This window comes from Ovis canadensis, chromosome 15 (genome assembly GCF_042477335.2).
Source record: "Ovis canadensis isolate MfBH-ARS-UI-01 breed Bighorn chromosome 15, ARS-UI_OviCan_v2, whole genome shotgun sequence".
Taxonomy (NCBI): domain Eukaryota; kingdom Metazoa; phylum Chordata; class Mammalia; order Artiodactyla; family Bovidae; genus Ovis; species Ovis canadensis.
Window position 1 is genome coordinate 68,756,109 of NC_091259.1, and position 18,592 is coordinate 68,774,700.

At 37.2% G+C, this 18,592-nt stretch overlaps 1 protein-coding gene across 1 annotated transcript in view; it reads right to left on the reverse strand.

Annotated features, from left to right (window-relative positions):
• Nucleotides 1–18,592, reverse strand: part of DCDC1 (doublecortin domain containing 1) — a 482,101-nt gene that overhangs the window by 22,606 nt on the left and 440,903 nt on the right. Inside the window, exons 33-36 of the mRNA XM_069554647.1 lie at nt 17,689–17,841; nt 16,871–16,972; nt 11,399–11,535; nt 9,933–10,112 (exon numbers count right to left, since the gene is read on the reverse strand). Of these exons, the coding sequence (XP_069410748.1) occupies nt 9,933–10,112; nt 11,399–11,535; nt 16,871–16,972; nt 17,689–17,841 (572 nt within the window). The remainder of the gene's footprint in view (nt 1–9,932; nt 10,113–11,398; nt 11,536–16,870; nt 16,973–17,688; nt 17,842–18,592) is intronic.

Genomic DNA, 18,592 nt, shown 5'->3' on the forward strand with positions numbered 1-18,592 from the left:
CTCACACGTTAGCAAAGAAATGCTCTAAATTCTCCAAGTCAGGCTTCAGCAGTACGTGAACCATGAACTTCCAGATGTTCAAGCTGGATTTAGAAAAGGCAGAGGAACCAGAGATCAAATTGACAACATCTGCTGGATCATGGAAAAAGCAAGAGAGTTCCAGAAAAACATCTATTTCTGTTTTATTGACTATGCCAAAATCTTTGACTGTGTGGATCACAACACACTGCGGAAAATTCTACAAGAGATGGGGATACCAGACCACCTGACCTACCTCCTGAGAAATCTGTATGCAAGTCAAGAAACAGTTAGAACTGGACATGAAACAACAGATTGGTTCCAAAATCACGAAAGGAATATGCCAAGGCTGTATATTGTCACCCTGCTTATTTAACTTATATGCAGAGTACATCATGAGAAATGCTAGGCTGGATGAAGCACAAGCTGGAATCAAGATTGCTGGGAGAAATATCAATAACCTCAGATATGCAGAGGACACCATCCTTATGGCAGAAAGTGAAGAACCAAAGAGCCTCTTGATGAAAGTGAAAGAGGAGAGTGAAAAAGTTGGCTTAAAACTCAACATTCAGAAAACTAAGATCATGGCATCTGGTCCCATCACTTCATCACAAATAGATGGGGAAATAATGGAAACAGTGAGAGACTTTATTTTCTTGGACTCCAGAATCACTGATGATGGTGACTGCAGCCATGAAATTAAAAGACGCTTGCTCCTTGGAGGAAAAGTGGACATCACATTAAAAAGCAGAGACATTACTTTACCAACAAAGGCCCATCTAGTCAAAGGTATGGTTTTTCCAGTAGTCATGTATGGATGTGACAGATGGACTATAAAGAAAGCTGAGCACCAAATAATTGATGCTTTTGAACATCATTTGGAGAAGACTCTTGAGAGTCCCTTGGACTGCAAGGAGATCCAATCAGTCCATCCTAAAGGAAATCAGTCCTGAATATTCATTTTAAGAACTGATGCTGAAGCTGAAACTCCAATACTTTGGCCATCTAATGCAAAGAACTGACCCCTGGAAAAGACCCTGATTCTGAAAGATTCAAGGTGGGAGAAGAAGGGGGTGACAGAAGATGAGATGGCTTCATGGCATCACCAGCTCAATGGACATAAGTTTGAATAAACTCCAGGAGCTGGTGATGGACAGGGAAGCCTGGCATACTGCAGGTCATGGGGCCACAAAGAGTGGGACATGACTGAGCGACTGAACTGAACTGAAGGATATTTATTTTTACTACTACATTTGTTGTTGTTCAGTCATTCAGTCATATCCAATTCTTTGCAACTACTTGGACTGAAGCATACCATGCTTCCTTGTCCTTCATTATCTCCCAGAGTCTGTTCAAACTGATGTCCATTGAGTCAATGATGCCATCCAACCACCTCATCCTCTGTCACCTGTTCCTCCTCCTGCCCTCAGTCGTTCCCAGTATCAGGAACTCTCAATAGTCTTCACCAGCACCAGAGTTCTAAAGCAGTAATTCTTCGGGACTCAGCCTCCTTTATGGTCCAACTCTCACGTCCATACATGATGACTGGAAAAACCATAGCTTTGACTCTATGGACCTTCGTCAGCAAAATGATGTCTCTGCTTTTTAAATACACTGTCCAGGTTTGTCATAGCTTTTCTTCCAAGGAGCAAGTATCTTTTAATTAATCAATACAATAAAACAAAATCAAAATAAAAGAAATGGTTCTTCTGAAAGAATAGGTAAAATCATCACCATATGAACTTAATATAATATCATTCTTAGAAAATTTATGTAAATGGATGAGAAATTAATAAAAAGTGCTTAATAAAGTTGTCAAGCACAAAATAAATTCTAAAGCATTGATTGTTTTTTGTTGCTATTCACCAAAGATATGTATTTAAGAAATACAGTTCATTCCAACATCAAAGCTACTCAGAGTGACAATTAATTTAAAATATGAGGCTGTTATAAAAATTTTAAAATTTTATTGAAGGATAAAAATATTTATATATATATATAAAACAATGTCACACAATTCAATCTGGCTGTGAGGATCAAATTTTCTAAAAGGTGTCGATTCTTATGAAAGTAATTAATAGCCTACCACAGCTATAGTCAAAACTTTTGTAGGATGATTTTAGGGTGCTGAAGTGCAATTACAAAATTCAACTATAAAAATCAACAGGGCTTCCCTGGTGGCTCAGTGGCAAAGAATCTGCCTGCCAGTGCAGGAGAAATGGATAAGTCCCTACTCCGGGAAGGTTTCTCATTATATGGAGCAACTAAACCCGTGTATTGAGCCTGTGCGCTGGAGCCCGGGAAACTGTAGGGACTGAGCCCACAGGCTGGAACCACTGAGGCCCATGTGCACCAGAGCCTGTGCTCTGCAACAAAAGCCGCCTCAGTGAGAAGGCTAGGCACCTTAACTAGAGAGCAGCCCCTACTTGCCACAACCTGAGACAAGCCTGGGCAGCAATAGCCAAAGACTCAGAACAGCCAAAGCAAATGAATAAAGAAAGAAATTTTTAAAAATATCAGCAGACAAGGGTAATTAAGTAGAAACTGAAAAGCACAACAATAGGAAACTCTTATCAGATTTTAAAATATATTAAAGCTATAATAATTCTAAAAGTATCAGCTTAAAAGAAGACGCTAATAAGAATTCAGTATATATAACCATAAAGTTTGTATTCCAACTCACTGGGAAGAACAAAAATGATTATTTGGTAAGTAGGGCTGAGATAGTAATTTTAAGCCCAAAATAAAGTAGAGAAAATAGCTTCACTCAAATTTTACACGAGAAAAAAGTTTTACACAGTTTAAAAAATAAGAGGGAAACAGACAATTATAAAAATCTTAAGAAAAAATTAGATGAATCTTTTTTTTTGGTCTGCTTGTTGTTTTTTTTTATTATTGTTTTTAATATAAATTTATTTATTTTAATTGGAGGCTAATTAGTTTACAATATTGTAGTGGTTTTGCCATACATTGACATGAATCTGCCATGGGTGTACACGTGTCCCAATCCTGAATCCCCCTCCTACCTCTCTCCCCATCCCCTCCCTCTGGGTCATCCCAGTGAACCAGCCCCGAGCACCCTGTCTCATGCATTGAACCTGGACTCGTGATTTGTTTCACATATGATAATTACATGTTTCAATGCCATTCTCCCAAGTCATCCCACCCTCGCCCTCTCTCATAGTGTCCAAAAGACTGTTCTATACATCTGGGTCTCTTATGACAGGAAACAGTGAAAGTCGCTCAGTTGTGTCTGACTCTTTGCAACACCATGAACTGTAGTCTACCAGGCTCCTCTATCCATGGAATTCTCCAGGCAAGATACTGGAATGGGTAGCCATTCCCTTCTACAGGGAATTTTCCTGACCCAGGGATAAAACCCCGGTCTCCTACACTGCAGGAGATTCTTTTCCATCTGAGCCACCAGGGAAGTCTTATATCATATAAGGATAGTAAAATACTATTGGAACTTGAAAAATTAAGAATAAACTTTAAAAATACATTAATTTCTGCACATTAAAAAATCTCTCAGACACCATGGCAAACTGGAAACTTGTCATAATAAATCTGACAAGTTATGCATAGCTTATTGCCATAGAAAAAGAAAATTTATATTAGTGTGAAAAATATTCACAGACTACTAATAAATGGTAAAAACCAAGCAAAACAAATAAAAATCACTGTTACAAGTAATTGAAGACATATAAATTGAAACACGGATATAATATTCTCTCCTGTCAACTTGCAAATACATATTTCTAAGTGACTGCAATTAGCATTGTTGATTACTCATGTAAACAGCATGTTAGTAGGAACTCTCATTCAAACTTGTGGGAGCATCAGGTGCTGAAATATTCCTAGAAAACAATCTGAGGATAGCTGTCAAAATTCTCCAACACATCTACATGATTCGACCTAGAAATTCTTCTAAGAATTTATTTGGCAGAGGTAATCAGAAATTTTAAAAAGATTTATGTGTAGATAATGTTATTTGGATTATGTTTTATGATAGCAAAATTAGAAACAATCTAAATGGCAAACAATAGAAAACTGGATGAGTAATAATCCAACCATTTGACAGAACATGATGATGCCATTGAAAGTAATGTTTTGTTAAAGAATATTAAATTATGCAGGCAAAAAGTTACAGGAGCTTGTTTGATGAATAATAACACATATTAATGTAATCTAACATGATGACAATGGCAAACAAATGTATAAATATATAGAAACCATGTGAATAGATCTATTAAAATTGTAATAATTGTGGTTATTTGTGGGAGTCAGAATTTTCATTTCCTTGTTGGTGCTTTTTCTGTTTCTAATTTTAATGCAAAAATGACTGTATGCTGTTCTACTATTAGAAAATAGAACAATAATCTATTATTCAAATAATCCAAAATTTCATATTAATTACTACAGATTCATATGGTTTAATACAGTTTTGCGGTTTTCCTAAATTTTCCATAGTAATAGTCGCTATCTTCTGCGTAGGCTGCCAAAACGAATACCACCAGTTCTGGAGGCTGCTAAGTTAAGACCAAGCTGTGGTTTAATTTGGTTTCTGGTGAGAGCTCTTCCTGGCTTAGAGACAGCTGCCTTCTTGTAGTGTTCTCATATGATGGGAGAAAAGAGAGAAATCTCTCTTTCTCTTCTTATAAACCCACACATTATTTCAGGTTAGGGCTCCACCCTTAAGGTCACATAACATTAATTACCTCTGCAAAGCCCTGTCTCCAAATACAGTCACATTGGAGGTTAGGATTTTAGCATAAGAACTGAAAGTGGGGGAAAGGGGGACCACAATTCAGTCCTAGCAGCTATTATTATGTATTTTTTTCCACTCCAAGGCAACCAAAGAGTACGATAACTGAGTTTCTACCTTGACTGGGAGAAGTGGGGAGCTGTCCTAGAAATATGTAGATAGGTCTCTGGAAGAGATTCCTGCAGCTTGAAAAAACCCTGATGTTGCTGCTAAGTCACTTCACTTTTGTCCAGCTCTTTACAACAGATTGTAGCCCATGAGGCTCCTCTGACAATGGAATTCTTCAGGCAAGAATACTGGAGTAGGCTGCCATTTCCTTTTCCAAGGGATTTTCCCAACCCAGGGATCAAACCCGGGTCTCCTGTGTTGCAGGCAGAGTTTTTACTGCCTGTGCCACTCCGGAAGGCCCTGAAAAAAATCCTACATAAGGATAACTCTTCTATTTTCCCCTACTTTACCACTAAAATGTCACTGCTGCTGCTGCTGCTAGGTCACTTCAGTTGTGTCCGACTCTGTGCGACCCCATAGACAGCAGCCCACCAGGCTCCCCTTTCCCTGGGATTCTCCAGGCAAGAACACTGGAGTGGGTTGCCATTTCCTTCTCCAATGCATGAAAGTGAAAAGTGAAAGTGAAGTCCCTCAGTCGTGTCCGACTCTTAGTGACCCCATGGACTACAGCCCACCAGGCTCCTCTGTCCATGGGATTTTCCAGACAAGAGTACTGGAGTGAGGTGCCATTGCCTTCTCTAGTTTATAGAAATTGTTTCCTGTTTATAATTAGGTGGGTGCCCTCATGCTAAATTGCTAAATTCATGCTAAATTGCCTGTCATGTCCTACTGTTTGCAACTCTATGGACTGTAGCCTATCAGGCTCCTCTGTTCATGGGATTCTCCAGGCAAGAATACTGGAGTGGGTTGCCACGCCCTCCTACAGAGGATCTTCCTGACCCAGGGATCAAACCTGCATCTCACGTCTTCTGAACTGGCAGGCATGTTCTTTACCACTAGCGCCACCTAGGAAGCCCATTATAATCAAGTTAATGAATGTTATTTAATAGAAACGTATACTAAATACAAATAGGAGTTAAATCTATAGCCGTTTCACTTGGTTTTCACAAAGATCTATTTTACACCAGCCTCAGTTAATGAGTTTACAAAAATCTTAAAAAAAAAAATAAATTTGGGAGGAAAAAAAGACATTTCAGTACAATTAGGTTCTAAAATGTCCAGTTAACTTTTGACCTTTAATGATGTTCTTAATTCTCAGCTTTTCAAATATATGTAAATTTACTCAAGTTCCTCCTTTAAAGTGGGTAATATAAATTATATGTTTAAATTCTACAATAACAAAAGCTCATAATAAACGAGCAATGCTCTTTACATAATTCTTCACCTATTTTGTGAGTTCTCATAGACCCGGTACTCTCAGGGTGGTGCACATGGGCACCACAGAACTATTTCATACTCCCTGAGGACATGAGGTACTGCCCTCTACAAATTAAAAAAAAAAATCTGTTTCTCATTCATTCAGCTTCCACTCATGCATTCAGAACTCTGCTTGGCTGTGAGAGAGCACATTGGTTTTGAAATTCTGTGGAATCAGAAAGACATTGCAGGGATGGGAGAAGACAGATGCTACAGGGCCATAGAAGGAAGGCTTGGACAGGCATAAATCAGAGAAATATGATGGCCCTGAAGAAAGAGCCACTAACCCTGTGGGGCAGGGGACGCACTGATGACAAATGACCCTGCAACAGCTGGAGATGAGAGATGCTCCAGCCACGTTCAAAGACTGGGTAGGAAGCATGTGGTTAACTCATCCAGAATAGCCACAGCAGTGAAAGAAGTTGAGGGGAAAACCTGCATTAATGGGATTCAAACACCATCTGGGGGTTTCGTTGTAGAAAGCAGAGGGAAGCACTCTGAAAAGCATTCTGTTCCTCATTCTTCGGGTGAAAGTACCAGCCACTGAAACTCTGAGCTTCTCTGGAATTGGCATTGTTAGCCAGATTCACCCAGTAAAATCTGAACCCTACTCTTCCTGTAGTTTCACACCCACAGTCCATTTTCCTGGAGTATTCTTTACAGGCTGATGGCCTGAAAAGATGCTTTTCTAATTGATCACGAAGAATCGCAAACAGATCCCTAAAAACAAAAACAGAATGGAAAAGGAAAGAAAAGAGACTAGAAAGAACATTTTTTAACAAAATGAAAGAAGAAATAATATGCAGAAAGCTTTCTAGACATTGCCTAAGTATCCTTCTATATACCAAGGCCATATTAATCTCCTCCAAACATTGGCTTTACTATGCCATTGCCTGATTCAGAGACAACTAGTGGTTCATGTCTGGGGTAGTGTAATGTCTTAGTCTGGGGTCGTGTAATGGACTGAATTGTGTCCTCCCCCAAACTCATAGGTTAAGAGACATTAGAGTGCGCTCTCTCTCTCTCCACGTAAGCACAGAGGAAAGGTTGTGTGAGCACACAGTGGTGAGAAGTCAGCAATCTGCCACCCAGAAAGAGAGTCCATATCAGAAACCAACCCTGATGGCACCTTGATCTTGGAATTTCCAGCTTCCAGAGTGTGAGAAATACATTTCTGTTGTCTGGGCCACCCAGTCTGTGGTTTTTTGTTATAGCAGCCCACGGAGAATATACAGAGAGTATATGGTGTCCACCATACATGCTTTTAAACAATTTCTCCAGTTGTCTGTATCTCTCCCTATTTCTTAGTTCAAGTACCATCTATTAATATGTATTTGGTTTATGAATCTAACACCCATACCTCTGTGTGTGCTGCTCCTCATCCTTACTCTGCCTAAATGTTGACTCTTCCCCATTGATCAAATTTCATCAGAGGTCCTGATCAAGTCCACTGTGGAGCTTTCTCCTTCACCCCAGGTGGGCACGATGTTCCCTCCTCTGAACTACTGTTGAACTTCCTGCATGGACTACTGATCTGACCTTCATCACATGCTGTTAGCACTTCTCTAAAAGGAGGGGCAGCTCCCTTAGCAAATGCATTCTTCTTACAATCTGGGTTCAGCATAACAAAATACGGAACACATAGAAAAACACATAATAAAGAAAGACCGTCTCTATTAGATCACCAATAATAAGACCATCCAATACACACTTCCAAAAATAAAATCCATTCAGTCTTTTTCTTTAATGTGTGTGCATACATGTTTATAGAATTCAACTCTATATGCTCTATGTTATGCTTCTTTCATTTAGTATATCTTCAACATCTTTATTGTCATTATTCTTTCTAAAGTTGATTTTATTTATAATATCCCATTCTACATACTATAATTCATTGAACCAACTCCCTATTTGTGAGATTATTTCTAATCTTTCTATGCTGTAAATAACCTATGATAAATACTATTATCAAATAACCTTTGCATAAATTCAAGAAAATATCCTTGGGATAGGATTCTATAATAGAAGTGCATTTTCATATGATTTGTATAGCCACATGGTCCTGCAGAAAGTTGCACTCCTATTAACATGAGAGTGCCCATTTCTTTATAAACCTAAGTAAAGCTTGATGTATTTTCAAATGTTTTGCCAATTGTAAATATGAATGCAATGAGAACAAGGCTCATGCGCTATTTTATGTCTCCTATTGCTACCACTACTATTGAGGTTAACCTGTCAATTATACTACACTATAAACTTTTCAAACTCTTTTCATACACATAAATTAGAGTAATACTTTACAGCATCTAGCACAGTGCCCTTTATGTACAAAGCTCATAAAATAATTGTATGATCATGGAATAATATGTATGGAGTGCCTTTTACATGCTACATGAGAGTTACATAGATCCAAAAGTCATTCCTCCACTAGGTGTATGTAATATTTTTAAAAGTTACTGTAAGTTTTTGCTCTCCTGAGTTTTAAAGTCTATCTTTAATCTTATTGTCTCTGCTCTACTCTTTATTTATTAATCATTTCATATTCCCTCACTAACATATGAGTTCTTGTTGCAATGGTTAGGTACAATTTAATCAACTGTGATTTTCTGAGAAATGCTTCAGCTTTTTTACAGAAATGGTTCTAGGATATTCTCTCCTAAAAAAGCTCTCATTCATTTTTAAAAAATCACTTTCTTTTTCTTCATGTGTATAAAGTCCCTTTGCTTATATGCCTAGTTTTGAATGTATTGTCTGCATTTTTCTCTTTCTCAAGCACAGCAAATCTGTTGTCAACTTCTGAGATGTAATTGCTTTCACAGTTGTTATTCAAAGTCCTTGTCAAAGTAGAGTGGTCTCCATCACACTTTGAAATCACCAACCGTGAGGGGCACAGCCCTTCTGCAGCGCCCCTGATACTCTAGGTGCCCCCAGCAGCCTCCATGAACTCCTCCAGGCTCATCTGTTGCACTGTCTTGCCTTTTCCTCCATCCTCCACCATTATCTCATCCTTATGTGACTTCCTCTTGTCCCAGAAAAAGTTATCAAAACATTTCACAAAATAATAAGAACATTTTTACAATGTAAGATATCACTACAACAAATAAGAATTTTTGAAATTCTACCAAAATCCATTTCCTAGGTACCTAAAGTTTTTATTTAAAGATGAAGACAAATATCAAATTTTAGAATTGTATCCTGATATTGCAAACAATAAATGAACTGTGACTCATCTTTTCCTTAGTCAGTCTTTTAATTTTGGAAAGTGGAAAGTCTGCCATAATTCTCAGACTCTGGGCATCAAGAATATGACAGGTTTCCTCTAGTGAATACTGTGGTTTTCCCCACAGAGAACATATCTAGAGGATAATCATGCTTTTGTGAACCAGTCTTAAAATGGAAGAGGAAAACTATTTTAAATTATTTTCAAGTTTAGATTTTACTCTTTGACTGCTGTGGGTTTAACCGTTATTGTTCTCTGCCAGCCAAGAATCATATTCTGGTGTACACATTATGTCACGCAGAGTTGTACTCCAGATTTTCACACACTTGAATTCATTCAATCATCATCTCAACCCTGTGAGGAAAGTATTACTCTCCCATTTTATAGATGAGAAAATGAGGTTTAGAGAGGTAAAATAATTTGCCTGATCTAACAATCTAGAAATGCCACAGTTGGAATTTGAACCTAGCCTTGTGAAACATTCTCCTTTCACACTAAATTTACCTCTGAAATAGTTTTGCCCCAGGCATAAGTGCCATCTTCAAGTCTGCCTCCATTTAGGTAAATCCATACTCGTTTTGCATTGGGCTGTTTATACAGGTTGCTCTGCTTGAATGCTGTACATTTAGGTGCAATGAGAGAATTTCTCTTGGATTGCAGTTCTTGGACTTCAGAAAGGTGTGCCTGTTAAGAAAAGTAGAGTGCCATGGTTAGAGAACTGTCTGTTTTGTGTGTGTGTGTTGTGTGTGTGTGTTGTGTGTGTGTGTGTGTGTGTGTGTGTGTGTATGAAGGATATGATGAAAGACAGGAATATCTTATCATTGTACATTATGTTGGAAAAATTTAGGAACTACATTACCATCTCCTATCACTGATTTTTCTGTAATTCCCCTTGCTTCAGTGAATCACTATAGGCAATAATAGCCATTAGAGTAGTACAATAAGGCACTTATTTTGGCAAAGTACTTAACTTTCATTTATAATTTGGAGAAATGAATAGAGATGTGTTTTTGGATTTGTGCATGGTGTTTCTCCTACTGAGTGATTTCTCTGTACCTAACAAATGAGTTTTTTATTAGAATCACAACATCATTTCCTTTAACCAAGAAACGCTTAAGGGAATGTACATGACTGTTGTTTAAATCTTTACTCTCTCTTTTAAAATACAGCAACCACCCTTATACTCTGCCAGATCCCTGCCAGGCAGCTTTTTATCCTACTTCAAGCATGTCCTAGTTCAATGCTTTGCATTCATTCCCTGGTCAGTGATTTATCCTTCTTAGCTTGGCAAGAAGTCATATTTCTAGCAATGTCAATTTCTTTTTTTTTTCTAGTAACCTTGACTTGGGCACACGCCTAAGATTTAGATTGAACACATTTCACGATTTGAGAAACCCTATTAAATAAGAACACATCATTTTGATGAAAAACTTCACAAAGCAAAAAGTTTTTCCCAGTCTCTATCCCCAACCCTCTCTCAACAGCTGACCTTTCTTGTCTTGACTTTTTTATTTCTGGCAATCCTGACTGATTAATCAATTGGACTCAAACTGCTTTTTTAAATTCCTCACTTCTGAATGTCTCCATTGCAATTAGTATTTTGCTCCTTCCTCTTTTTACAGATTGAGGCATACCCTTAGGAGTGATGAGCAATGAAGCCATAAGGCTCAACTTGACTACACTTATTATAATTACCTTTGTACATATCCACTGGGCCTTTTTCTCTTCTTTGCTAAGGTCATAATTTCTGGTCTCCATTCAAACAAAACAGACTTTCCTAGGAGCTGGCTGTCTCTCAGATAGCTACTCTCCAAATGCCAACTCAATGCTTGGCATATGCTTATGTGGTCATAACTGACCAGATGCTAAGAATAAATTAATAGCATAATGTAAAAAAAATTTAATACTGTAGTTTTAAAAGCTTATAAAAGAGGCTGAGCCTTTAATGTCTGGAGTCCTAAACAGCATACCTCTGTATGTCTTATGAGGTCCAGGAGTTTAATTTCCTCTTGAGTCTGCTCAGTCCAGCCTCCTTCCACTACCACCAGCTGCACAGGGCTTTTGTTGGGAACCATGGTGGCTGGCTGACATGCTGCTACCCGCCGCCCTGGGGAAAGAAGTCACTAGAAATGTTGTTTCTGATGATAGGCGTTCAGATTTCAAATAAATTGGTTTGGCTTTCTATGCATAAATCATTCCACTTGGGAGCAGAGGCTAAAATACTAAATATATCATAAAAGCGAAGATGCCTAAGGTAATAAGATCTAACAATGGCTCTTCATATGGGAGCTGGAGGCTTTAAATAGCCAGGATATGCATACTCACTGTACAGATAGAAAAGAAAGATAACATGCTGACTTCCACACTGGCCCCAGCCTCTCATCCACGATATGGTTCAGTGGTAATTTAGTCAAATAGAATCCATGACCTATATAGCCCATCATCTCTTCCAGTCATGGAACATATGTTTTGTTCTCTTCACTAATAATAAGCCTTTCCCCCACAATTAGCTTAGCAGCCTGGGGATTAAGTATTTCTAAAATAATATTAACCCAAGAGACAGGAGGCCTTTTTTTTTCCTATCTAATAATACCCTGCGAGCACGATTAGTTTCTGACACCTCTGCTGTGTCCTTTGCGCTCTTAAGAAGCTGTAATAAGAGAAAATATTTATTAGAGTACTGTATTCTAAAGAATCACAGGCATAAGTTAATAAGTGTGGTGATTTGTATTTATATATTCTTTCAGCTAGATGACTTTAAATCATTATAAAAGAGGTTTAAAGGTCACACTTATTAAATTGTTTCCTTTTTCTGGGTTGAAGATATACTCAGCACTGAGTCTCAGACTCAGAGAAGTTGATCTCCCAACTTAAGGTACAAATAATGTTTTCTCTGGTATATCCCTTCTAGAAATTGATGTTGAACACCAGCTATGAGTCAGGCATTGTGCTAGATGGTGCCAATCCAAACATTTAGGAGACCAAGCCCTTGCCTCAAAGGCTTACACTCTGGAAAGGAAGCCAAATGTCAAGGAAATGATTACACCAATAATTGATTGTAAGTGTGTTGCACCCCTGAAGTACAGGGTGTGTAAAAAATCATGTAACAGGCCTTTCTGACCTAGTCTGCTGTGTCAGAGAAGGTTTCTTTGAGAAAGTAACACTTAGATGGATAAAATAATAGAAATACTGAAATGAAGTCGAGTCCTAATTTTGTTGCCAGGGGACTCTTAAAATGCAGGTTTTCATACCCTGACTATCAACACAGCCCACTGGAAATAACTCAATATTTGTAGAGGATAAAGCATTGGTGCTTTTATAGCTCAAGTTTGTGAAAATAGATCCAGCAATAAAAATAGGTGGCAGCAATGACTTTTCAGGGAAATCAGAACTCTATGTACCTTATTATCATTCATATGCAATTTATGGATGTGAAGAAAACATAATTGAATCAACAGCCAATGAATAACAGTGACAATGCCATTAGCCAGCATGCTTTGGAGGAGAACATAGTGGCACCAGAAAAATACATAACACACATTTATGTTAAATATAGTTTTTAGCTGACTCTATTCATAATGTGCTGGTAGCATTAATTTAGGACAGATAAATTCTTATGGATAATATCTCAATAAATATTTTATTTGTAATGCATTTTGAACACTAAAATTTTGCTTAACTAAAGGCAGTTCTCTGATAGCTTATCATTTACATTGTTGAGAGCCAGGATTTGAACAAGAAACAGCAAAAAACATTATGCATTATTTGGTATTTGCCAACTTGTTTCTAATGATCTTAGGAAAATGAAAGGACTTGATGGTATCTTTAGCCAGCATGTTTTGGAGATGTACAATGTTTTAAAAGGACATAATGTCATCACAAAAGGTGTGGGTTTGGGGAAAGGTTTTCACAGCCAACTATTATTTATGTAGGTAAGAATAATAAATAGAAACCCCAAAAATGCACTGAACAAATTGTTTTTTTATTTTTGTTTTATTTTCCATATTTTCTGTTTTATTTACATGAGATTGGGTGGGGGGAATCATGTGTGTGTGCTGTGTGCTAAGTCACTTCAGTCATGTCTGACTCTTTGTGATCCCATGGACTGTAGTCCACCAGACTCCTTTGTCCATGGGATTCTCCAGGCAAGAATGCTGGAGTGGGGGAAATAAAATCTAACTATTAGAGCACATGAGTACTTTGCTGTTCTTTCTGACTCTAAGTCTCACCTGAATAGCTCTCTTTGGGCCTCTTCTTTATTGGGGGGGCCCATTCTGGTTCAGCACCATACATGCCTAGAAGGATTAGCCCACCTCACTTGGGATTTCAGTTGGCAGTCCCATTTAGCTCTCACACTAAATACAATGTTCCAGCATTGCCTTTATATGTAACAAACGTGATATTTTGGCCTGATCTCCCAGCCCTCAGTTTTGTTTATCAGTTTCTAAGACCCTAAGTGGGAAAATGGACAGCCTTCTCAATATTTATTGAATATTTATTCTGCGCTAAGCATGTATAAATATTTGACATCTATAACTTAATCATAAAAGTTGTACAAAGTTACTACTAGTATTTGATTAATATTAGCAAAGATAAAGCTTACAAATGAAATGTAAAATCAGCTTAGTACAGTACATGCTCAGTGAACATTTGCCGCATTTGCCAATGGCTAAAATAGTAAGATATAACCAATTTCATCACTATTCATATCTTCCAAACCTCCTCTTTCATCCAATACTCAAGAAGCTCACAATCCAACAGGGACTGCAGGTAACTGAATTTAAACTTGTTCTTATTTATTTTCATAACCCCAACAATTATTAATAGAAAAGACCATCCTCTGAATAGGTATTTTAATAAAACCTATTCTGAATTTACATTTAATAGCAGAAAATGTGACAGACAAGATTTATCTAAGAGAAACTACATTAATGGATTTCCCCATAATGGAAACCATCTGACCGAATAGACTGTTTTCAACAGTGATATTGTAGATGATGCCAACTGAATTTTAAAATGTCTTTTTAATGCTGAATTATAATAAAAGTTAAAGACATAATATAAAATCAGAATTCAATAAAAGCAGCTCTGCCAGGTACTATTTTTAACGTTACTTTCTATTGATTTAATTGGATAAAAATTTAAATAGAGCTTAGAAAACTCTTTGGGGTAAGTGGTTGAAATTCCGGTTATTCTTTAATTAAATAATCCCACAAATACTCAGAGGACAAATAAGAAGGGTATAGAATAATTTAGAATGTAACATAGGAGAAACAGTAATATGATCCCGTATGTAATAAAATGATAAGGGCTATCAGATGGGAGGTTCAAGATATGATAAACCATACTATTCCTAACCTAGAATGTTAGGAAAGTAAGGGGAAAAGTAAATTATGAGAAGCAATCCAAAAGAGCAGGAGAGAGAACTAAATTGTGTCAAAAGGAAACTAAACTGTATCAAAAGTTCAGAGTTAAGAAAGCATATAAGTCTGCTGCTGCTGCTAAACCGCTTCAGTCATGTCTGACTCTGTGCGACCCCATAGACAGCAGCCCACCAGGCTCCCCTGTCCCTAGAACTCTCCAGGCAAGAATACTGGAGTGGGTTGCCATTTCCTTCTCCAATGCTTGAAAGTGAAAAGTGAAAGTGAAGTCACTCACTAGTGTCTGACTCTTTGTGACCCCATGGACTGCAGCCTACCAGGCTCCTCGGTCCATGGGATTCTCCAGGCAAGAATACTGGAGTGGGGTGCCATTGCCTTCTCCACCTATAAGTCTGGGGGACTGAAAAAAAAAAAAACTCCACATGGGTGGAATGGAATGAATAAGGGGATGAAGAAGTTTCCAGAGAACCAGATCGTGAAGGACAATATTAAGGGCTTTCACTTTTGCCATAAAGATAATGAGGTACTTTGAAGGGTTTTATGCCTGGAGTAGTGTAACTCCTTTGCCTTTCTGCATTATCACTCCAGGTCCAGAATGTCACCTTTATGCATAGGATGGATACTACTATCAAGATGGGAGGCAGGGAGACCAGTTAGAAAGCTGGTGCAGTAACCTAAGGAATAGGCAATAATAGCTTGAACTTGGATAATGGTAGTAGGAATTAAGGCCAGTAGAACTCATTTGAAAATAACATATTCAAAACAATAAGACTTAAGGATATTTGCTTAAAGATAGTAAGAGAGGGAGATGCCAAGGATGACTCCCAGGTCCTTGGGCTGGAATACCTCAGTGGGTTGTGGCAATGTATACAGAAGAAATAAAGGAGGCATTGGTGTGATATATAATATGATATGAAATAAAACAGTGATATGATGACTTCCCAGGTGCTTCAGTGGTAAATAATCCACCTGCCAATGCAGAAGATGCAGGTTCAATCCCTGGGTCAGGAAGATTCGTGGGAGAAGGAAATGGCAAGCCACTCAAGTATTCTTGTCGGGAAAATCCCATGGACAGAGGAGGCTGGCAGGCTACAGTCATAGGGTCACAAAAGAGTTGGACACAAGTTAATGACTACTCACAACAACAACACGGTCATCACATGGGGATATGACAACTTCAGTTATCATAGACATGTCCATGGTACCTTCAAATGAAGATATCCAGAAGTTGGAGTGGTAGAGGTTAGCAGTAGAAATAGATGCTTCTCAATTAGATGCAACAATTCTTTTGGTAAAAACTGAAAAACAGCCATTTCAACCCAGAGTGCACTTAGAACGAACTGTCTTATTTATTGAAGTGAGGTTCACATGTTTCTGACACCAGACAGTACAAACACTCAGGAGCTGAAATCCTGCTATGGCAATTACAGAGCCTGAAAGGGAGTCCTTCTCAGACTAAGTCCAGAATTGCACTTTCATCCTCAAAGAATCATTTAGTGTCTCAAGTACTGGGAACAATATAAGATCAGAAACTTCAGATTCTGTGACAAAAAGAATGAAAGAAGAAGACTAATAGTGTCAATTTATCACTTTGTCTCTGAATAACATATCTTACGTTGCATAAGAGAGAGCCCTTCTGAGATAAAGACACTAATCTTTGAAGAACTTAGATTCAGTCCTTATTCAGATTAATTTAGCAAAACTTCTTCCCAAGAAATACTCAAGAAATAACAGAAAGCTTTGTTAATGACTAATTCCAAAGTCCACAAAATGTCAGTTCAGGAATTGTTTCAAAATCAATAAGCTGGTTACAGGATCCACACATCCTCCAAACTTTAAAAATGCATCTATATAAATCATGTGATATTCATATTAATATAAAATTTACAAGTATAAAAGTCAGTACTGACAAGATATATTATTAAGTTTTAGACTCGCTCAAGTGATTTTTGTAATATAAAATATTCAGTTAAACATCTGGTATCTAATGGTAGAAAAAAAACTACCAGAAAATTGAGACTACACTTGAACATGGTGATACTTGATGTAGTTCTTACTGACCTTTTAACTGTCTCATTTTGTGTTTCATGACATCTAGATCAGCCAAAATTTTGTCCTTTTTAAGCCAGTTCTGTTTTTCTATTTTTTCTGCTTTCTTCAAAGCTAGAATAATAAAAATACATGATGTTTTATCTTGCATTCTTTTTATCAACAATAATTTATCATGCAAGCCAATAATTTATAAAAAGAAGTTTCTGCTTCAAGAAATAGATTCAATTAGAAATAAGTAATTAAAAGGTAAGGGTCATTAAAAGAAACCTCATTTGAAAGATGACAGAGCTTAAGGCATTTTTTTATGGAATGCAGGGGGAAAAGAAGAACAGTGCTGTTTTATTATATAGATTTACCATATGCAATAGCCATATTTCATTTTCTACTTCCACAAACTATTTGGAAGTGATGAAAGCCTGGCTTGGAACCATTCATTTTTTAAACATCCACCTACTGCCTAAAGGGTGCAATTCTTAAAAATGAAAACGTGCAGACAGGTCGTCTTCAGTGTGAATTAAACTCATTTGTTATTTTCTAACGTATACCATTATTCTCAGTCTTATAGACCAAGAATCTCTTTATCAACGAAATCAGACATTTTCTATGCAGAATACTCCATTCCAGTAAGAAAAAAATAGGCGATTGTGCAAATATAAGAGTACAGCTATCCTTGTGCACATGTTAATTGATGAACCGCCTGTTCTTTGCATAGATGCGATGTTATTAGGTTGACATTGTACACATTTAATTCGTTTTCTTATGGTGACAAAAAATTTCTCTCTCCCTTCATGCACTTGCTTGAAAGAAAGCAAAAACAAAACACTGACCATTTGGAGACAGAAATGGTTCACCACAAGATACCCAGATGGCAATAGGATTTCTGAGGATGAGGGTGAGCAAAGATGGATCTATATCATCCAAACTATCAGATGTCACAGACTTTGGAGATGATTTGGTTTTCACTTTCATTCTTGAGTTTCCTGGGAAACAAATGACACATTTATCGTTGTTCAATGAATAATGAATAAATTTGCTTGCTGAATCATTTTTTTTCAAAATATTTCATTCTTCATTAATGACTTGATTTAAGCAGGTAAACACCAAAACCAGATGCAAATACATAAATTTTGATCAGAAACTTCAATGCAAGTAAATAATTTAAGCTAATTTTATTGTAAATACACATTTTAATTCCTTTCTTACACTGTATCTAGTTATGAAAAAATAAGAGATAGCTAACCCAAATATCTACTCTGAAGTAGGGTAAAAAGATAAAAAAGCAAGGAAAGGGAGAAAGGAGTATAGGAATTGACTGAAGCCAAAGATAAGGGGCTTCAGAGAATTCATCAATTAAATGATTAATAGTACCTATCTCATTCTTTTGTTGGGAAGATTTAAAAAAGGGAAGTGCTTAGAAAATATTAGTCTATTTAATTAGTTTATTTAATTGTGCAAGCATCCAAAAATTCTAGATAATATTTTTATTATCACCATGATACTAGACATGAATACCACATTGTTTTTCTTTGCTTGAGATAAAGCACTATTTGGGCTCTGAGCATCCTTGTGGCTAAAGCAAAGAGGAGAACACCATTTCAAGATATGAATGGCTGACAGAAAGAGATGAATTCCTGAAAATACACTTTTCCAGGTCCTGAGATCTGAGAGAAACACTTCAGGATCTTCATAAAGGGGTTATTTGTCATTCAGCTAATAGTATCCTTCTATACA